The 19,417-nt window shown below is 36.4% G+C and overlaps 1 protein-coding gene and 1 long non-coding RNA gene across 4 annotated transcripts; both read right to left on the reverse strand.

Moving 5' to 3' along the window:
* Nucleotides 1–817: 817 nt before the first annotated feature.
* On the reverse strand, nucleotides 818–12,587 carry LOC307027554. 2 transcript variants are annotated; one of them, XR_013804678.1, is made up of 9 exons: nucleotides 12,466–12,587; nucleotides 12,165–12,261; nucleotides 10,910–11,068; nucleotides 7,656–7,782; nucleotides 7,355–7,451; nucleotides 6,071–6,229; nucleotides 2,822–2,948; nucleotides 2,521–2,617; nucleotides 818–1,424 (listed from the first exon to the last, which is right to left on the reverse strand). It is a non-coding gene; the product is annotated as an uncharacterized lncRNA (long non-coding RNA). The 2 variants fall into 2 exon arrangements; XR_013804679.1 differs by lacking the exons at nucleotides 12,165–12,261; nucleotides 12,466–12,587 and having other exon boundaries at nucleotides 10,910–11,694.
* Nucleotides 12,588–15,266: 2,679 nt separating this feature from the next.
* LOC307027553 (interferon-induced, double-stranded RNA-activated protein kinase-like) lies at nucleotides 15,267–19,412 on the reverse strand. Of its 2 annotated transcripts, none has more exons than XM_079695827.1 (3): nucleotides 18,478–19,412; nucleotides 17,280–17,406; nucleotides 15,267–15,874 (listed from the first exon to the last, which is right to left on the reverse strand). In XM_079695827.1, the coding sequence occupies exons 1-3, from the start codon at nucleotides 18,576–18,578 to the stop codon at nucleotides 15,749–15,751; spliced, it is 354 nt and encodes a 117-aa protein (XP_079551953.1). In that variant the 5' UTR covers nucleotides 18,579–19,412; the 3' UTR covers nucleotides 15,267–15,748. The 2 variants fall into 2 exon arrangements, 1 of the variants encoding a protein (XP_079551953.1); XR_013804677.1 differs by lacking the exon at nucleotides 15,267–15,874 and adding an exon at nucleotides 16,663–17,075.
* Nucleotides 19,413–19,417: the final 5 nt, after the last annotated feature.

Consider the following 19,417-nt stretch of genomic DNA (forward strand, 5'->3'; position numbering starts at 1 on the left):
GCCCAGTGCCTGGCTCTGGGGCTGGGCACAGGTTAGGCAGGTTTGGGAAGTTTCTTGTTGTTGAATGAATCAATGTACTCATGTCAGCCGAATGAGAAATATATAGATGGTGGTTAAATGTGTGTGTGCGATTGTGATGTTAACATTTGTATTGGCAAGGCTTTGATTTGTAATGTGCAACACTAAGGAACCTATACTTGGGCCAGTGTGCTGGTGGAGCATGTAGGTGCAGCTTTTCCTAAACTAATATGTGTGTAATCGTAACAAATTATAGAAATGCCAGGTTCAAATCCTGGTGGGAGCTTTACAATGCTGACTTGACCAAGTTATCATCTTGGTAGTAGTGACAGTTCTCCAACCATGGATAACATTTCAGTACATGCAGCTAAAACAAGAACTCAACACAGTTTACCTAGCACTGAAAAAAGGTCACCGGGACCTCAATGGTATGCAGTTGATTGTGCTAAAAGCCTTTGACCTATGACGTTCAAGTTTAACATGTAAACTACATAAAAGGAACGTGCTACTTATTGCACGAAATACCCCCATAAAGACCCCTTTCACACACATTTTCATGGTCCTAGGAATGAGTCCACATTACCATGCTACATCTCAAATCATGATGATGTTAGAGCCCTTGAAATGTGTCACAACATCAATCAAACACTATAGAGATGTTTTATATACTTTGGGATGCATACTGCCAAAGTAATTAGACAGGACATGATTATTTGTTCTAAATAGATGTAAAATCTCATTTAAAAACAAAAGGGAAGTCTTTCGTGAAAGATTATAAAATATAGCAATACAAAAAAGATGCTGTTTGTTTTGGCTAACTCATGCATGACATTTGTCACCCATACTTTTTGCCATTATTTTATTCTCAAACTTAACATATTTAGTACAAAACAAAATATGTTGTATGTATTGACCATTCCCAGCATTGCATAAAATGTCAACTGTTGACATAGAAATAACCAGCACATGATTATTTAAGACAGTTGGACAGATGTGAAATATCTGAGTTACTAAAATTATGATACATTGGATTTCACATTCCAATCTTTGATTATTAAACCCATAATTTTTCATTTGCATGGTAAATGATTTGAACTCCTGTAAGTGCAGACAGGACAGTGTTAAGTTGAAGTTCAGATAAATCACTATTTAAGTGCAGTCCATCAACCATTCATCAATGAATATTAATAACATCACATAAACAGTACATCAAATATTTTCATCAGACGACAGACAGATCTCATTACCCTCATAAGACTTGCCACAATTCGTTGTGATGATCACACAGTTGCACTTTTCGGTGGCACATGTTGTGTCTGAGCCAACTTGTCCAGCTGTGCCTTCAGATCACTTGCTTTAGGTCGCTCCTCTGGCTTCTCATGCAGCATTTTCTTGATGATTAGGTTCTGCAAAAAACAACACCTGTAACTGAGATCTTGTGTGCTAATCAGGTGTGCATTTGGATAAAGATGAGGAAAAGGGGGCGGGGCCCAAAGGGAACAAAGGCAGAGGGAACTGTTTGTTTGGGAGGAAAATAAAAGGTTTGGAGTGAGGTTGGGGATACTGTATGGGCTTTAGGAACATTGACATCCAAAGACCCTGAGGAGCAGCAAAGACTGACATCACAAGCCCAGAGGTAAAATGAATACTATTTCCCTTTTTCGGCGGCCGGTGAGTCCCTTCTTTTTGGAGTTTTATCCTCAACTGGCAGCATTCTCGTTTGAACTGGATTACCTTTTTTTGTGAAGTGACTTTGGACTTATTATTTTTGCTTTCGTTTGGATTATTCAGCCTTAACAAGAAGGCTGCATTTTAAGTTGGACAATGCCTGAGAATTACTCCAGATATAATTGTGTTTGTTTGTGATGCCATACTGACTCTGTCTAGGTTTTAGTTTGGGGGGGGGACTTTATTATTTTAGAGGACACTCTTAATGTATCAGCCACTCTCTTTGCCTGGTTAAATTACCACATTAGCTCCCAACCTTTTTTCAAAGGTAACTAGGCTTAAAATATAAGCTGATTGTTACAAACATCGCCTTCCAACAATAACTCACCCCCCCCCCCCCAACTTACACTTCCATTTCTGCCCCCTGTTTTATGTTTATGTTTATGTTTTTTTATTTATGTTTTTATTTGTTTATGTTTTATGTCTTGTCCTTGTATGTTTCTTTGTAAAGCGACCTTGAGGTTATGAAAGGTGCTATATAAATTCAAGTTGTTATTATTATAATTATTATTATAATTATTATTATTATTATTATTATTATTATTATATACCTCTTCTTGGAAGACCTGTGAAAAGTCTGTCGGGAGAATCTGTTTTCTTGCATGTTTTAAAACCTGGTATTCATGCAGTGATAAAAGGATGAAAGAACATAGTTAGCCTGAATCAAACTAATAATTCAACAATTGAGTTGAATGTTGCATATAAATACAAGAAGAGAAAAGCCGACAAATTATGGTAACATTGTGGTGGAAAGTCTTTGTCTGTAAACTTCACCTCTCCTCTTTCATGGCCAGAAGAGACTTTCCACAGGAGTTCCAAGTATATCAACCCCAGAGCAAATATGTCCACTTTTCGATCATGTGTTCCCCACCTTTTGGGAAATAATAAAAACACAGAATTGCCTGATGTTATATTAATATAACTCATAGAGGACGATTAGCAAGTCATGCTGTAGTGAAGTAAATGAAGTTTACAGCCCTACAGCATATGTTTAGGCCTATGATTGGTATTTGACCTTTAATAAAAGGGGTTTGTTAAAAATAGAGGACGAAAATATTAGGGTCGCAACTCATACCTGATGTGCGCCCTCCTGATGTGCGTCTCTCAGGGGCTTTTTAGCAGCATCTTGCTTGGCTTCCTTTTTCGTCTTCCCCACACCCTCAGGGTAGACTTTACCATTCAGGACCACCCTCTGGGTGAATCTGTAGAGCAATTATAATTATGTTATTCAGGCAGACTTGAAATAATGTTGGTGGGGTTGGGATGCATTCAATCAGTTGGTTCTGCATAATATAATAGTAAGCCTCTAGTAACCATCCATGTTGTTAATTGTGAGCAATAATGTGTGCCTAACTTACTCTACAAGGAGTAGAGTAAGTTAGGCATATTGCCCCATTAAAAAGATATGCTACTGTTTTAAAATGATCTCAATTGAATTGGCTATTATCAGGAGGAAAATTACTTCAGGGAAATACAGTCAATTACAAATATATATATGGATATCGATTGATGTCTTGATCCTTTCATTATTTTTATCAACATAGCCTATAAGTGCATGTTTTTGACTTGTCCGTAGGCCTACTTCTCTCAAGAAACCCAAGGGTGCAGTTTATTTTCATTGTAAGGCAAGTTTATTTGTATAGCACCTTTCAACACAAGGCAATTCAAAGTGCTTTACAAAAAGGAAATACATATTATGTATACATACGTCCTCATATGTCATGACTTTATTGAGTATTTTACAACTAAATGAGTTTATTGTTCTTGAAGAGGTTGATTACTTTGGACTTGGGACATTATAAAATCAGCAACCCCTTAAGAAGCTCAGTAAAGTCAAATAATGTGCATTTCATTTACGATTTTTTTATAATGAAGATTTGTTAATTTATAATTTAGGCCATTTGTTATAAACAAAGGTTATGAGGAAATAATCACGCCCAGAAAATGACCGATCCCTGTGTGAGTGAAAAGTGTAAGTATAGGCCTACTGTATTATGAACATGCAGGGCTTTGATAGGCCTATACTTTATTCTCTATTTAGTTTATGGTATCTTCCCAATGTAGACCAACTAAAAAGTAGTTTAATGATTCTTTAAGGAGTTTCCTGATTAACCATGTGTCCTCTTTAAAGGAAAAGCTGTTTTTGTCTGTGAGAAGTCCAATAATCTTGATATTGAACTACTCCCACTACCGTTCTGACCGAATAATATAGCTACACAGTAAAGCTTAAGCATAACTCACGGGTAAAAGGAATGTTATTAAACTTACATTTTATCGTGGTCTGGGCCAACAGAGCCAAGGTCCTCATATTGAAGTAAACAACTTGTTTTATTCGCGTATTCGTTCAGTTTATAAACAGCACTTTCCATCTTAAAACACGTCAGAATTCAATCTTGAATTACGTAAAACGATAGGTTCAAAACTACACCGCTCACAGCAGCTCTCGGTTTTCCCAGTTTGGTCCCGCGTAGCTACATATCCTTGCTGCTTCGATTCAACTGATTTTGGATACAACTAACTTTCGATTTCCTGATATGAAAGTAAACGTCATGACGTTACGTGACTTGACAATACTGATACATAAATCCAGACAAACAACAAAACCTACACTGTTATATTTTTTAAATGTGTGTGGCACCTGATTTAGGTACATTGACGTTTTGGATTTGATCGTTTGCATATTATGTTTAGATATTTTACTTCATTATAGGCTACATGATACATCTCATTGTATTTATTCTAACCTGACATCTGCTTTCCTACATACTTTACTCTTGAATTAATGTCTATTGATTTATTGAATGTAACTGTTTATTAAAGACACCAAAAACCCCAAACTTCAAACTTGGCACCACTCGTAAAAATGTTTTAATCTAACTTACACTTACACACCCTAACTTGCACAATACCTTTTAACCTAACTTATACACCCTAACTTGCACAATACATTTTAACCTAATTTACAAGACTGCTGACAAAATCCCTGACACACAGGGTTTATTTTTGGTTTATGCACCCACTGTCTCAGTATGACTCTTGCCATAGCCACGACGGCCATGCCCAGTGCCTGGCTCTGGGGCTGGGCACAGGTTAGGCAGGTTTGGGAAGTTTCTTGTTGTTGAATGAATCAATGTACTCATGTCAGCCGAATGAGAAATATATAGATGGTGGTTAAATGTGTGTGTGCGATTGTGATGTTAACATTTGTATTGGCAAGGCTTTGATTTGTAATGTGCAACACTAAGGAACCTATACTTGGGCCAGTGTGCTGGTGGAGCATGTAGGTGCAGCTTTTCCTAAACTAATATGTGTGTAATCGTAACAAATTATAGAAATGCCAGGTTCAAATCCTGGTGGGAGCTTTACAATGCTGACTTGACCAAGTTATCATCTTGGTAGTAGTGACAGTTCTCCAACCATGGATAACATTTCAGTACATGCAGCTAAAACAAGAACTCAACACAGTTTACCTAGCACTGAAAAAAGGTCACCGGGACCTCAATGGTATGCAGTTGATTGTGCTAAAAGCCTTTGACCTATGACGTTCAAGTTTAACATGTAAACTACATAAAAGGAACGTGCTACTTATTGCACGAAATACCCCCATAAAGACCCCTTTCACACACATTTTCATGGTCCTAGGAATGAGTCCACATTACCATGCTACATCTCAAATCATGATGATGTTAGAGCCCTTGAAATGTGTCACAACATCAATCAAACACTATAGAGATGTGTTATATACTTTGGGATGCATACTGCCAAAGTAATTAGACAGGACATGATTATTTGTTCTAAATAGATGTAAAATCTCATTTAAAAACAAAAGGGAAGTCTTTCGTGAAAGATTATAAAATATAGCAATACAAAAAAGATGCTGTTTGTTTTGGCTAACTCATGCATGACATTTGTCACCCATACTTTTTGCCATTATTTTATTCTCAAACTTAACATATTTAGTACAAAACAAAATATGTTGTATGTATTGACCATTCCCAGCATTGCATAAAATGTCAACTGTTGACACAGAAATAACCAGCACATGATTATTTAAGACAGTTGGACAGATGTGAAATATCTGAGTTACAAAAATTATGATAACATTGGATTTCACATTCCAATCTTTGATTATTAAACCCATCATTTTTAATTTGCAGGGTAAATGATTTGAACTCCTGTAAGTGCAGACAGGACAGTGTTAAGTTGAAGTTCAGATAAATCACTATTTAAGTGCAGTCCATCAACCATTCATCAATGAATATTAATAACATCACATAAACAGTACATCAAATATTTTCATCAGACGACAGACAGATCTCATTACCCTCATAAGACTTGCCACAATTCGTTGTGATGATCACACAGTTGCACTTTTCGGTGGCACATGTTGTGTCTGAGCCAACTTGTCCAGCTGTGCCTTCAGATCACTTGCTTTAGGTCGCTCCTCTGGCTTCTCATGCAGCATTTTCTTGATGATTAGGTTCTGCAAAAAACAACACCTGTAACTGAGATCTTGTGTGCTAATCAGGTGTGCATTTGGATAAAGATGAGGAAAAGGGGGCGGGGCCCAAAGGGAACAAAGGCAGAGGGAACTGTTTGTTTGGGAGGAAAATAAAAGGTTTGGAGTGAGGTTGGGGATACTGTATGGGCTTTAGGAACAATGACATCCAAAGACCCTGAGGAGCAGCAAAGACTGACATCACAAGCCCAGAGGTAAAATGAATACTATTTCCCTTTTTCGGCGGCCGGTGAGTCCCTTCTTTTTGGAGTTTTATCCTCAACTGGCAGCATTCTCGTTTGAACTGGATTACCTTTTTTTGTGAAGTGACTTTGGACTTATTATTTTTGCTTTCGTTTGGATTATTCAGCCTTAACAAGAAGGCTGCATTTTAAGTTGGACAATGCCTGAGAATTACTCCAGATATAATTGTGTTTGTTTGTGATGCCATACTGACTCTGTCTAGGTTTTAGTTTGGGGGGGGGACTTTATTATTTTAGAGGACACTCTTAATGTATCAGCCACTCTCTTTGCCTGGTTAAATTACCACATTAGCTCCCAACCTTTTTTCAAAGGTAACTAGGCTTAAAATATAAGCTGATTGTTACAAACATCGCCCTCCAACAATAACTCACCCCCCCCCCCCAACTTACACTTCCATTTCTGCCCCCTGTTTTATGTTTATGTTTATGTTTTTTTATTTATGTTTTTATTTTTTTATGTTTTATGTCTTGTCCTTGTATGTTTCTTTGTAAAGCGACCTTGAGGTTATGAAAGGTGCTATATAAATTCAAGTTGTTATTATTATAATTATTATTATAATTATTATTATTATTATTATTATTATTATTATTATTATTATTATTATTATTATTATTATTATATACCTCTTCTTGGAAGACCTGTGAAAAGTCTGTCGGGAGAATCTGTTTTCTTGCATGTTTTAAAACCTGGTATTCATGCAGTGATAAAAGGATGAAAGAACATAGTTAGCCTGAATCAAACTAATAATTCAACAATTGAGTTGAATGTTGCATATAAATACAAGAAGAGAAAAGCCGACAAATTATGGTAACATTGTGGTGGAAAGTCTTTGTCTGTAAACTTCACCTCTCCTCTTTCATGGCCAGAAGAGACTTTCCACAGGAGTTCCAAGTATATCAACCCCAGAGCAAATATGTCCACTTTTCGCTCATGTGTTCCCCACCTTTTGGGAAATAATAAAAACACAGAATTGCCTGATGTTATATTAATATAACTCATAGAGGACGATTAGCAAGTCATGCTGTAGTGAAGTAAATGAAGTTTACAGCCCTACAGCATATGTTTAGGCCTATGATTGGTATTTGACCTTTAATAAAAGGGGTTTGTTAAAAATAGAGGACGAAAATATTAGGGTCGCAACTCATACCTGATGTGCGCCCTCCTGATGTGCGTCTCTCAGGGGCTTTTTAGCAGCATCTTGCTTGGCTTCCTTTTTCGTCTTCCCCACACCCTCAGGGTAGACTTTACCATTCAGGACCACCCTCTGGGTGAATCTGTAGAGCAATTATAATTATGTTATTCAGGCAGACTTGAAATAATGTTGGTGGGGTTGGGATGCATTCAATCAGTTGGTTCTGCATAATATAATAGTAAGCCTCTAGTAACCATCCATGTTGTTAATTGTGAGCAATAATGTGTGCCTAACTTACTCTACAAGGAGTAGAGTAACTTAGGCATATTGCCCCATTAAAAAGATATGCTACTGTTTTAAAATGATCTCAATTGAATTGGCTACTATCAGGAGGAAAATTACTTCAGGGAAATACAGTCAATTACAAATATATATATGGATATCGATTGATGTCTTGATCCTTTCATTATTTTTATCAACATAGCCTATAAGTGCATGTTTTTGACTTGTCCGTAGGCCTACTTCTCTCAAGAAACCCAAGGGTGCAGTTTATTTTCATTGTAAGGCAAGTTTATTTGTATAGCACCTTTCAACACAAGGCAATTCAAAGTGCTTTACAAAAAGGAAATACATATTATGTATACATACATCCTCATATGTCATGACTTTATTGAGTATTTTACAAGTAAATGAGTTTATTGTTCTTGAAGAGGTTGATTACTTTGCACTTGGGACATTATAAAATCAGCAACCCCTTAAGAAGCTCAGTAAAGTCAAATAATGTGCATTTCATTTACGATTTTTTTATAATGAAGATTTGTTAATTTATCATTCAGGCCATTTGTTATAAACAAAGGTTATGAGGAAATAATCACGCCCAGAAAATGACCGATCCCTGTGTCAGTGAAAAGTGTAAGTATAGGACTACTGTATTATGAACATGCAGAGCTTTGATAGGCCTATATATACTTTACTCTATATTTAGTTTATGGTATCTTCCCAATGTAGACCAACTAAAAAGTAGTTTAATGATTCTTTAAGGAGTTTCCTGATTAACCATGTGTCCTCTTTAAAGGAAAAGCTGTTTTTGTCTGTGAGAAGTCCAATAATCTTGATATTGAACTATTCCCACTACCGTTCTGACCGAATAATATAGCTACACAGGAAGGCTTAAGCATAACTCACGGGTAAAAGGAATGTTATTAAACTTACGTTTTATCGTGGTCTGGGCCAACAGAGCCACGGTCCTCATATTGAATTAAAAAACTTGTTTTCTTCGCGTATTCGTTCAGTTTAGAAACAGCACTTTCCATTTAAAAACACGTCAGAATTCAATCTTGAATTACGTAAAACGATAGGTTCAAAACTACACCGCTCACAGCAGCTCTCGGTTTTCCCAGTTTGGTCCCGCGTAGCTACATATCCTTGCTGCTTCGATTCAACTGATTTTGGATACAACTAACTTTCAATTTCCTGATATGACAGTAAACGTCATGACGTTACGTGACTTGACAATACTGATACATAAATCCAGACAAACAACAAAACCTACACTGTTATATTTTTTAAATGTGTGTGGCACCTGATTTAGGTACATTGACGTTTTGGATTTGATCGTTTGCATATTATGTTTAGATATTTTACTTCATTATAGGCTACATGATACATCTCATTGTATTTATTCTAACCTGACATCTGCTTTCCTAAATACTTTACTCTTGAATTAATGTCTATTGATTTATTGAATGTAACTGTTTATTAAAGACACCAAAAACCCCAAACTTCAAACTTGGCACCACTCGTAAAAATGTTTTAATCTAACTTACACTTACACACCCTAACTTGCACAATACATTTTAACCTAACTTATACACCCTAACTTGCACAATACATTTTAACCTAATTTACAAGACTGCTGACAAAATCCCTGACACACAGGGTTTATTTTTGGTTTATGCACCCACTGTCTCAGTATGACTCTTGCCATAGCCACGACGGCCATGCCCAGTGCCTGGCTCTGGGGCTGGGCACAGGTTAGGCAGGTTTGGGGAGTTTCTTGTTGTTGAATGAATCAATTTACTCGTTGTCAGCCGAATGAGAAATATATAGATGGTGGTTAAATGTGTGTGTGCGATTGTGATGTTAACATTTGTATTGGCAAGGCTTTGATTTGTAATGTGCAACACTAAGGAACCTATACTTGGGCCAGTGTGCTGGTGGAGCATGTAGGTGCAGCTTTTCCTAAACTAATATGTGTGTAATCGTAACAAATTATAGAAATGCCAGGTTCAAATCCTGGTGGGAGCTTTACAATGCTGACTTGACCAAGTTATCATCTTGGTAGTAGTGACAGTTCTCCAACCATGGATAACATTTCAGTACATGCAGCTAAAACAAGAACTCAACACAGTTTACCTAGCACTGAAAAAAGGTCACCGGGACCTCAATGGTATGCAGTTGATTGTGCTAAAAGCCTTTGACCTATGACGTTCAAGTTTAACATGTAAACTACATAAAAGGAACGTGCTACTTATTGCACGAAATACCCCCATAAAGACCCCTTCCACACACATTTTCATGGTCCTAGGAATGAGTCCACATTACCATGCTACATCTCAAATCATGATGATGTTAGAGCCCTTGAAATGTGTCACAACATCAATCAAACACTATAGAGATGTGTTATATACTTTGGGATGCATACTGCCAAAGTAATTAGACAGGACATGATTATTTGTTCTAAATAGATGTAAAATCTCATTTAAAAACAAAAGGGAAGTCTTTCGTGAAAGATTATAAAATATAGCAATACAAAAAAGATGCTGTTTGTTTTGGCTAACTCATGCATGACATTTGTCACCCATACTTTTTGCCATTATTTTATTCTCAAACTTAACATATTTAGTACAAAACAAAATATGTAATATGTATTGACCATTCCCAGCATTGCATAAAATGTCAACTGTTGACACAGAAATAACCAGCACATGATTATTTAAGACAGTTGGACAGATGTGAAATATCTGAGTTACAAAAATTATGATAACATTGGATTTCACATTCCAATCTTTGATTATTAAACCCATCATTTTTAATTTGCAGGGTAAATGATTTGAACTCCTGTAAGTGCAGACAGGACAGTGTTAAGTTGAAGTTCAGATAAATCACTATTTAAGTGCAGTCCATCAACCATTCATCAATGAATATTAATAACATCACATAAACAGTACATCAAATATTTTCATCAGACGACAGACAGATCTCATTACCCTCATAAGACTTGCCACAATTCGTTGTGATGATCACACAGTTGCACTTTTCGGTGGCACATGTTGTGTCTGAGCCAACTTGTCCAGCTGTGCCTTCAGATCACTTGCTTTAGGTCGCTCCTCTGGCTTCTCATGCAGCATTTTCTTGATGATTAGGTTCTGCAAAAAACAACACCTGTAACTGAGATCTTGTGTGCTAATCAGGTGTGCATTTGGATAAAGATGAGGAAAAGGGGGCGGGGCCCAAAGGGAACAAAGGCAGAGGGAACTGTTTGTTTGGGAGGAAAATAAAAGGTTTGGAGTGAGGTTGGGGATACTGTATGGGCTTTAGGAACAATGACATCCAAAGACCCTGAGGAGCAGCAAAGACTGACATCACAAGCCCAGAGGTAAAATGAATACTATTTCCCTTTTTCGGCGGCCGGTGAGTCCCTTCTTTTTGGAGTTTTATCCTCAACTGGCAGCATTCTCGTTTGAACTGGATTACCTTTTTTTGTGAAGTGACTTTGGACTTATTATTTTTGCTTTCGTTTGGATTATTCAGCCTTAACAAGAAGGCTGCATTTTAAGTTGGACAATGCCTGAGAATTACTCCAGATATAATTGTGTTTGTTTGTGATGCCATACTGACTCTGTCTAGGTTTTAGTTTGGGGGGGGGACTTTATTATTTTAGAGGACACTCTTAATGTATCAGCCACTCTCTTTGCCTGGTTAAATTACCACATTAGCTCCCAACCTTTTTTCAAAGGTAACTAGGCTTAAAATATAAGCTGATTGTTACAAACATCGCCCTCCAACAATAACTCAACCCCCCCCCCCCCCCCCCCACTTACACTTCCATTTCTGCCCCCTGTTTTATCTTTATGTTTTTTTATTTATGTTTTTATTTGTTTATGTTTTATGTCTTGTCCTTGTATGTTTCTTTGTAAAGCGACCTTGAGGTTATGAAAGGTGCTATATAAATTCAAGTTGTTATTATTATAATTATTATTATAATTATTTTTATTATTATTATTATTATTATTATATACCTCTTCTTGGAAGACCTGTGAAAAGTCTGTCGGGAGAATCTGTTTTCTTGCATGTTTTAAAACCTGGTATTCATGCAGTGATAAAAGGATGAAAGAACATAGTTAGCCTGAATCAAACTAATAATTCAACAATTGAGTTGAATGTTGCATATAAATACAAGAAGAGAAAAGCCGACAAATTATGGTAACATTGTGGTGGAAAGTCTTTGTCTGTAAACTTCACCTCTCCTCTTTCATGGCCAGAAGAGACTTTCCACAGGAGTTCCAAGTATATCAACCCCAGAGCAAATATGTCCACTTTTCGCTCATGTGTTCCCCACCTTTTGGGAAATAATAAAAACACAGAATTGCCTGATGTTATATTAATATAACTCATAGAGGACGATTAGCAAGTCATGCTGTAGTGAAGTAAATGAAGTTTACAGCCCTACAGCATATGTTTAGGCCTATGATTGGTATTTGACCTTTAATAAAAGGGGTTTGTTAAAAATAGAGGACGAAAATATTAGGGTCGCAACTCATACCTGATGTGCGCCCTCCTGATGTGCGTCTCTCAGGGGCTTTTTAGCAGCATCTTGCTTGGCTTCCTTTTTCGTCTTCCCCACACCCTCAGGGTAGACTTTACCATTCAGGACCACCCTCTGGGTGAATCTGTAGAGCAATTATAATTATGTTATTCAGGCAGACTTGAAATAATGTTGGTGGGGTTGGGATGCATTCAATCAGTTGGTTCTGCATAATATAATAGTAAGCCTCTAGTAACCATCCATGTTGTTAATTGTGAGCAATAATGTGTGCCTAACTTACTCTACAAGGAGTAGAGTAAGTTAGGCATATTGCCCCATTAAAAAGATATGCTACTGTTTTAAAATGATCTCAATTGAATTAGCTACTATCAGGAGGAAAATTACTTCAGGGAAATACAGTCAATTACAAATATATATATGGATATCGATTGATGTCGTGATCCTTTCATTATTTTTATCAACATAGCCTATAAGTGCATGTTTTTGACTTGTCCGTAGGCCTACTTCTCTCAAGAAACCCAAGGGTGCAGTTTATTTTCATTGTAAGGCAAGTTTATTTGTATAGCACCTTTCAACACAAGGCAATTCAAAGAGCTTTACAAAAAGGAAATACATATTATGTATACATACGTCCTCATATGTCATGACTTTATTGAGTATTTTACAAGTAAATGAGTTTATTGTTCTTGAAGAGGTTGATTACTTTGGACTTGGGACATTATAAAATCAACAACCCCTTAAGAAGCTTAGTAAAGTCAAATAATGTGCATTTCATTTACGATTTTTTTATAATGAAGATTTGTTAATTTATAATTTAGGCCATTTGTTATAAACAAAGGTTACACATTATGAGGAAATAATCACGCCCAGAAAATGACCGATCCCTGTGTGAGTGAAAAGTGTAAGTATAGGCCTACTGTATTATGAACATGCAGGGCTTTGATAGGCCTATACTTTATTCTGTATTTAGTTTATGGTATCTTCCCAATGTAGACCAACTAAAAAGTAGTTTATTGATTCTTTAAGGAGTTTTCTGATTAACCATGTGTCCTCTTTAAAGGAAAAGCTGTTTTTGTCTGTGAGAAGTCCAATAATCTTGATATTGAACTACTCCCACTACCGTTCTGACCGAATAATATAGCTACACAGGAAGGCTTAAGCATAACTCACGGGTAAAAGGAATGTTATTAAACTTACTTTTTATCGTGGTCTGGGCCAACAGAGCCAAGGTCCTCATATTGAAGTAAACAACTTGTTTTATTCGCGTATTCGTTCAGTTTAGAAACAGCACTTTCCATCTTAAAACACGTCAGAATTCAATCTTGAATTACGTAAAACGATAGGTTCAAAACTACACCGCTCACAGCAGCTCTCGGTTTTCCCAGTTTGGTCCCGCGTAGCTACATATCCTTGCTGCTTCGATTCAACTGATTTTGGATACAACTAACTTTCGATTTTCCTGATATGACAGTAAACGTCATGACGTTACCTGACTTGACAATACTGATACATAAATCCAGACAAACAACAAAACCTACACTGTTATATTTTTTAAATGTGTGTGGCACCTGATTTAGGTACATTGACGTTTTGGATTTGATCGTTTGCATATTATGTTTAGATATTTTACTTCATTATAGGCTACATCTCATTGTATTTATTCTAACCTGACATCTGCTTTCCTAAATACTTTACTCTTGAATTAATGTCTATTGATTTATTGAATGTAACTGTTTATTAAAGACACCAAAAACCACAAACTTCAAACTTGGCACCACTCGTAAAAATGTTTTAATCTAACTTACACTTACACACCCTAACTTGCACAATACATTTTAACCTAACTTATACACCCTAACTTGCACAATACATTTTAACCTAATTTACAAGACTGCTGACAAAATCCCTGACACACAGGGTTTATTTTTGGTTTATGCACCCACTGTCTCAGTATGACTCTTGCCATAGCCACGACGGCCATGCCCAGTGCCTGGCTCTGGGGCTGGGCACAGGTTAGGCAGGTTTGGGAAGTTTCTTGTTGTTGAATGAATCAATGTACTCATGTCAGCCGAATGAGAAATATATAGATGGTGGTTAAATGTGTGTGTGCGATTGTGATGTTAACATTTGTATTGGCAAGGCTTTGATTTGTAATGTGCAACACTAAGGAACCTATACTTGGGCCAGTGTGCTGGTGGAGCATGTAGGTGCAGCTTTTCCTAAACTAATATGTGTGTAATCGTAACAAATTATAGAAATGCCAGGTTCAAATCCTGGTGGGAGCTTTACAATGCTGACTTGACCAAGTTATCATCTTGGTAGTAGTGACAGTTCTCCAACCATGGATAACATTTCAGTACATGCAGCTAAAACAAGAACTCAACACAGTTTACCTAGCACTGAAAAAAGGTCACCGGGACCTCAATGGTATGCAGTTGATTGTGCTAAAAGCCTTTGACCTATGACGTTCAAGTTTAACATGTAAACTACATAAAAGGAACGTGCTACTTATTGCACGAAATACCCCCATAAAGACCCCTTTCACACACATTTTCATGGTCCTAGGAATGAGTCCACATTACCATGCTACATCTCAAATCATGATGATGTTAGAGCCCTTGAAATGTGTCACAACATCAATCAAACACTATAGAGATGTTTTATATACTTTGGGATGCATACTGCCAAAGTAATTAGACAGGACATGATTATTTGTTCTAAATATATGTAAAATCTCATTTAAAAACAAAAGGGAAGTCTTTCGTGAAAGATTATAAAATATAGCAATACAAAAAAGATGCTGTTTGTTTTGGCTAACTCATGCATGACATTTGTCACCCATACTTTTTGCCATTATTTTATTCTCAAACTTAACATATTTAGTACAAAACAAAATATGTTGTATGTATTGACCATTCCCAGCATTGCATAAAATGTCAACTGTTGACATAGAAATAACCAGCACATGATTATTTAAGACAGTTGGACAGATGTGAAATATCTGAGTTACTAAAATTATGATAACATTGGATTTCACATTCCAATCTTTGATTATTAAACCCATAATTTTTCATTTGCATGGTAAATGATTTGAACTCCTGTAAGTGCAGACAGGACAGTGTTAAGTTGAAGTTCAGATAAATCACTATTTAAGTGCAGTCCATCAACCATTCATCAATGAATATTAATAACATCACATAAACAGTACATCAAATATTTTCATCAGACGACAGACAGATCTCATTACCCTCATAAGACTTGCCACAATTCGTTGTGATGATCACACAGTTGCACTTTTCGGTGGCACATGTTGTGTCTGAGCCAACTTGTCCAGCTGTACCTTCAGATCACTTGCTTTAGGTCGCTCCTCTGGCTTCTCATGCAGCATTTTCTTGATGATTAGGTTCTGCAAAAAACAACACCTGTAACTGAGATCTTGTGTGCTAATCAGGTGTGCATTTGGATAAAGATGAGGAAAAGGGGGCGGGGCCCAAAGGGAACAAAGGCAGAGGGAACTGTTTGTTTGGGAGGAAAATAAAAGGTTTGGAGTGAGGTTGGGGATACTGTATGGGCTTTAGGAACAATGACATCCAAAGACCCTGAGGAGCAGCAAAGACTGACATCACAAGCCCAGAGGTAAAATGAATACTATTTCCCTTTTTCGGCGGCCGGTGAGTCCCTTCTTTTTGGAGTTTTATCCTCAACTGGCAGCATTCTCGTTTGAACTGGATTACCTTTTTTTGTGAAGTGACTTTGGACTTATTATTTTTGCTTTCGTTTGGATTATTCAGCCTTAACAAGAAGGCTGCATTTTAAGTTGGACAATGCCTGAGAATTACTCCAGATATAATTGTGTTTGTTTGTGATGCCATACTGACTCTGTCTAGGTTTTAGTTTGGGGGGGGGACTTTATTATTTTAGAGGACACTCTTAATGTATCAGCCACTCTCTTTGCCTGGTTAAATTACCACATTAGCTCCCAACCTTTTTTCAAAGGTAACTAGGCTTAAAATATAAGCTGATTGTTACAAACATCGCCTTCCAACAATAACTCACCCCCCCCCCCCCCCCACTTACACTTCCATTTCTGCCCCCTGTTTTATGTTTATGTTTATGTTTTTTTATTTATGTTTTTATTTTTTTATGTTTTATGTCTTGTCCTTGTATGTTTCTTTGTAAAGCGACCTTGAGGTTATGAAAGGTGCTATATAAATTCAAGTTGTTATTATTATAATTATTATTATTATTATTATTATTATTATTATTATTATTATTATTATTATATACCTCTTCTTGGAAGACCTGTGAAAAGTCTGTCGGGAGAATCTGTTTTCTTGCATGTTTTAAAACCTGGTATTCATGCAGTGATAAAAGGATGAAAGAACATAGTTAGCCTGAATCAAACTAATAATTCAACAATTGAGTTGAATGTTGCATATAAATACAAGAAGAGAAAAGCCGACAAATTATGGTAACATTGTGGTGGAAAGTCTTTGTCTGTAAACTTCACCTCTCCTCTTTCATGGCCAGAAGAGACTTTCCACAGGAGTTCCAAGTATATCAACCCCAGAGCAAATATGTCCACTTTTCGATCATGTGTTCCCCACCTTTTGGGAAATAATAAAAACACAGAATTGCCTGATGTTATATTAATATAACTCATAGAGGACGATTAGCAAGTCATGCTGTAGTGAAGTAAATGAAGTTTACAGCCCTACAGCATATGTTTAGGCCTATGATTGGTATTTGACCTTTAATAAAAGGGGTTTGTTAAAAATAGAGGACGAAAATATTAGGGTCGCAACTCATACCTGATGTGCGCCCTCCTGATGTGCGTCTCTCAGGGGCTTTTTAGCAGCATCTTGCTTGGCTTCCTTTTTCGTCTTCCCCACACCCTCAGGGTAGACTTTACCATTCAGGACCACCCTCTGGGTGAATCTGTAGAGCAATTATAATTATGTTATTCAGGCAGACTTGAAATAATGTTGGTGGGGTTGGGATGCATTCAATCAGTTGGTTCTGCATAATATAATAGTAAGCCTCTAGTAACCATCCATGTTGTTAATTGTGAGCAATAATGTGTGCCTAACTTACTCTACAAGGAGTAGAGTAAGTTAGGCATATTGCCCCATTAAAAATATATGCTACTGTTTTAAAATGATCTCAATTGAATTAGCTACTATCAGGAGGAAAATTACTTCAGGGAAATACAGTCAATTACAAATATATATATGGATATCGATTGATGTCGTGATCCTTTCATTATTTTTATCAACATAGCCTATAAGTGCATGTTTTTGACTTGTCCGTAGGCCTACTTCTCTCAAGAAACCCAAGGGTGCAGTTTATTTTCATTGTAAGGCAAGTTTATTTGTATAGCAACTTTCAACACAAGGCAATTCAAAGAGCTTTACAAAAAGGAAATACATATTATGTATACATACGTCCTCATATGTCATGACTTTATTGAGTATTTTACAAGTAAATGAGTTTATTGTTCTTGAAGAGGTTGATTACTTTGCACTTGGGACATTATAAAATCAACAACCCCTTAAGAAGCTCAGTAAAGTCAAATAATGTGCATTTCATTTACGATTTTTTTATAATGAAGATTTGTTAATTTATAATTTAGGCCATTTGTTATAAACAAAGGTTATGAGGAAATAATCACGCCCAGAAAATGACCGATCCCTGTGTCAGTGAAAAGTGTAAGTATAGGCCTACTGTATTATGAACATGCAGGGCTTTGATATGCCTATATATACTTTATTCTATATTTAGTTTATGGTATCTTCCCAATGTAGACCAACTAAAAAGTAGTTTAATGATTCTTTAAGGAGTTTCCTGATTAACCATGTGTCCTCTTTAAAGGAAAAGCTGTTTTTCGTCTGTGAGAAGTCCAATAATCTTGATATTGAACTACTCCCACTACCGTTCCGACCGAATAATATAGCTACACAGGAAGGCTTAAGCATAACTCACGGGTAAAAGGAATGTTATTAAACTTACGTTTTATCGTGGTCTGGGCCAACAGAGCCAAGGTCCTCATATTGAAGTAAAAAACTTGTTTTCTTCGCGTATTCGTTCAGTTTATAAACAGCACTTTCCATCTTAAAACACGTCAGAATTCAATCTTGAATTACGTAAAACGATAGGTTCAAAACTACACCGCTCACAGCAGCTCTCGGTTTTCCCAGTTTGGTCCCGCGTAGCTACATATCCTTGCTGCTTCGATTCAACCCATTTTTGGATACAACTAACTTTCGATTTCCTGATATGACAGTAAACGTCATGACGTTACGTGACTTGACAATACTGATACATAAATCCAGACAAACAACAAAACCTACACTGTTATATATTTTTTAATGTGTGTGGCAACTGATTTAGGTACATTGACGTTTTGAATTTGATCGTTTGCATATTATGTTTAGATATTTTACTTCATTATAGGCTACATCATACATCTTATTGTACTTATTCTAACCTGACATCTGCTTTCCTACATACTTTACTCTTGAATTAATGTCTATTGATTTATTGAATGTCACTGTTTATTAAAGACACCAAAAACCCCAAACTTCAAACTTGGCACCACTCGTAAAAATGTTTTAATCTAACTTACACTTACACACCCTAACTTGCACAATACCTTTTAACCTAATTTATACACCCTAACTTGCACAATACATTTTAACAGAGCATCACAACAGCTGTTGACGATTTGTTTGAATGTGTTACAGTAGAAATTTGTATGGAAAAGTCTAAACATTTTATTGTGAGTTGTATATACAGAGCTCCTGGAACCTGTATTGACACATTTACAGATAGGGTAGAAAACATGTTTACTAAATCATTACAAAAAATGATGTTTATCTGTGGGGATTACAATATTGACCTGTTGAATCCAAATAAGCATAAAATTACCGAACACTTCATCAATACATTG

This window comes from Notothenia rossii, assembly GCF_949606895.1.
Source record: "Notothenia rossii genome assembly, contig: scaffold_335, whole genome shotgun sequence".
NCBI classification, from domain to species: Eukaryota; Metazoa; Chordata; class Actinopteri; order Perciformes; family Nototheniidae; genus Notothenia; species Notothenia rossii.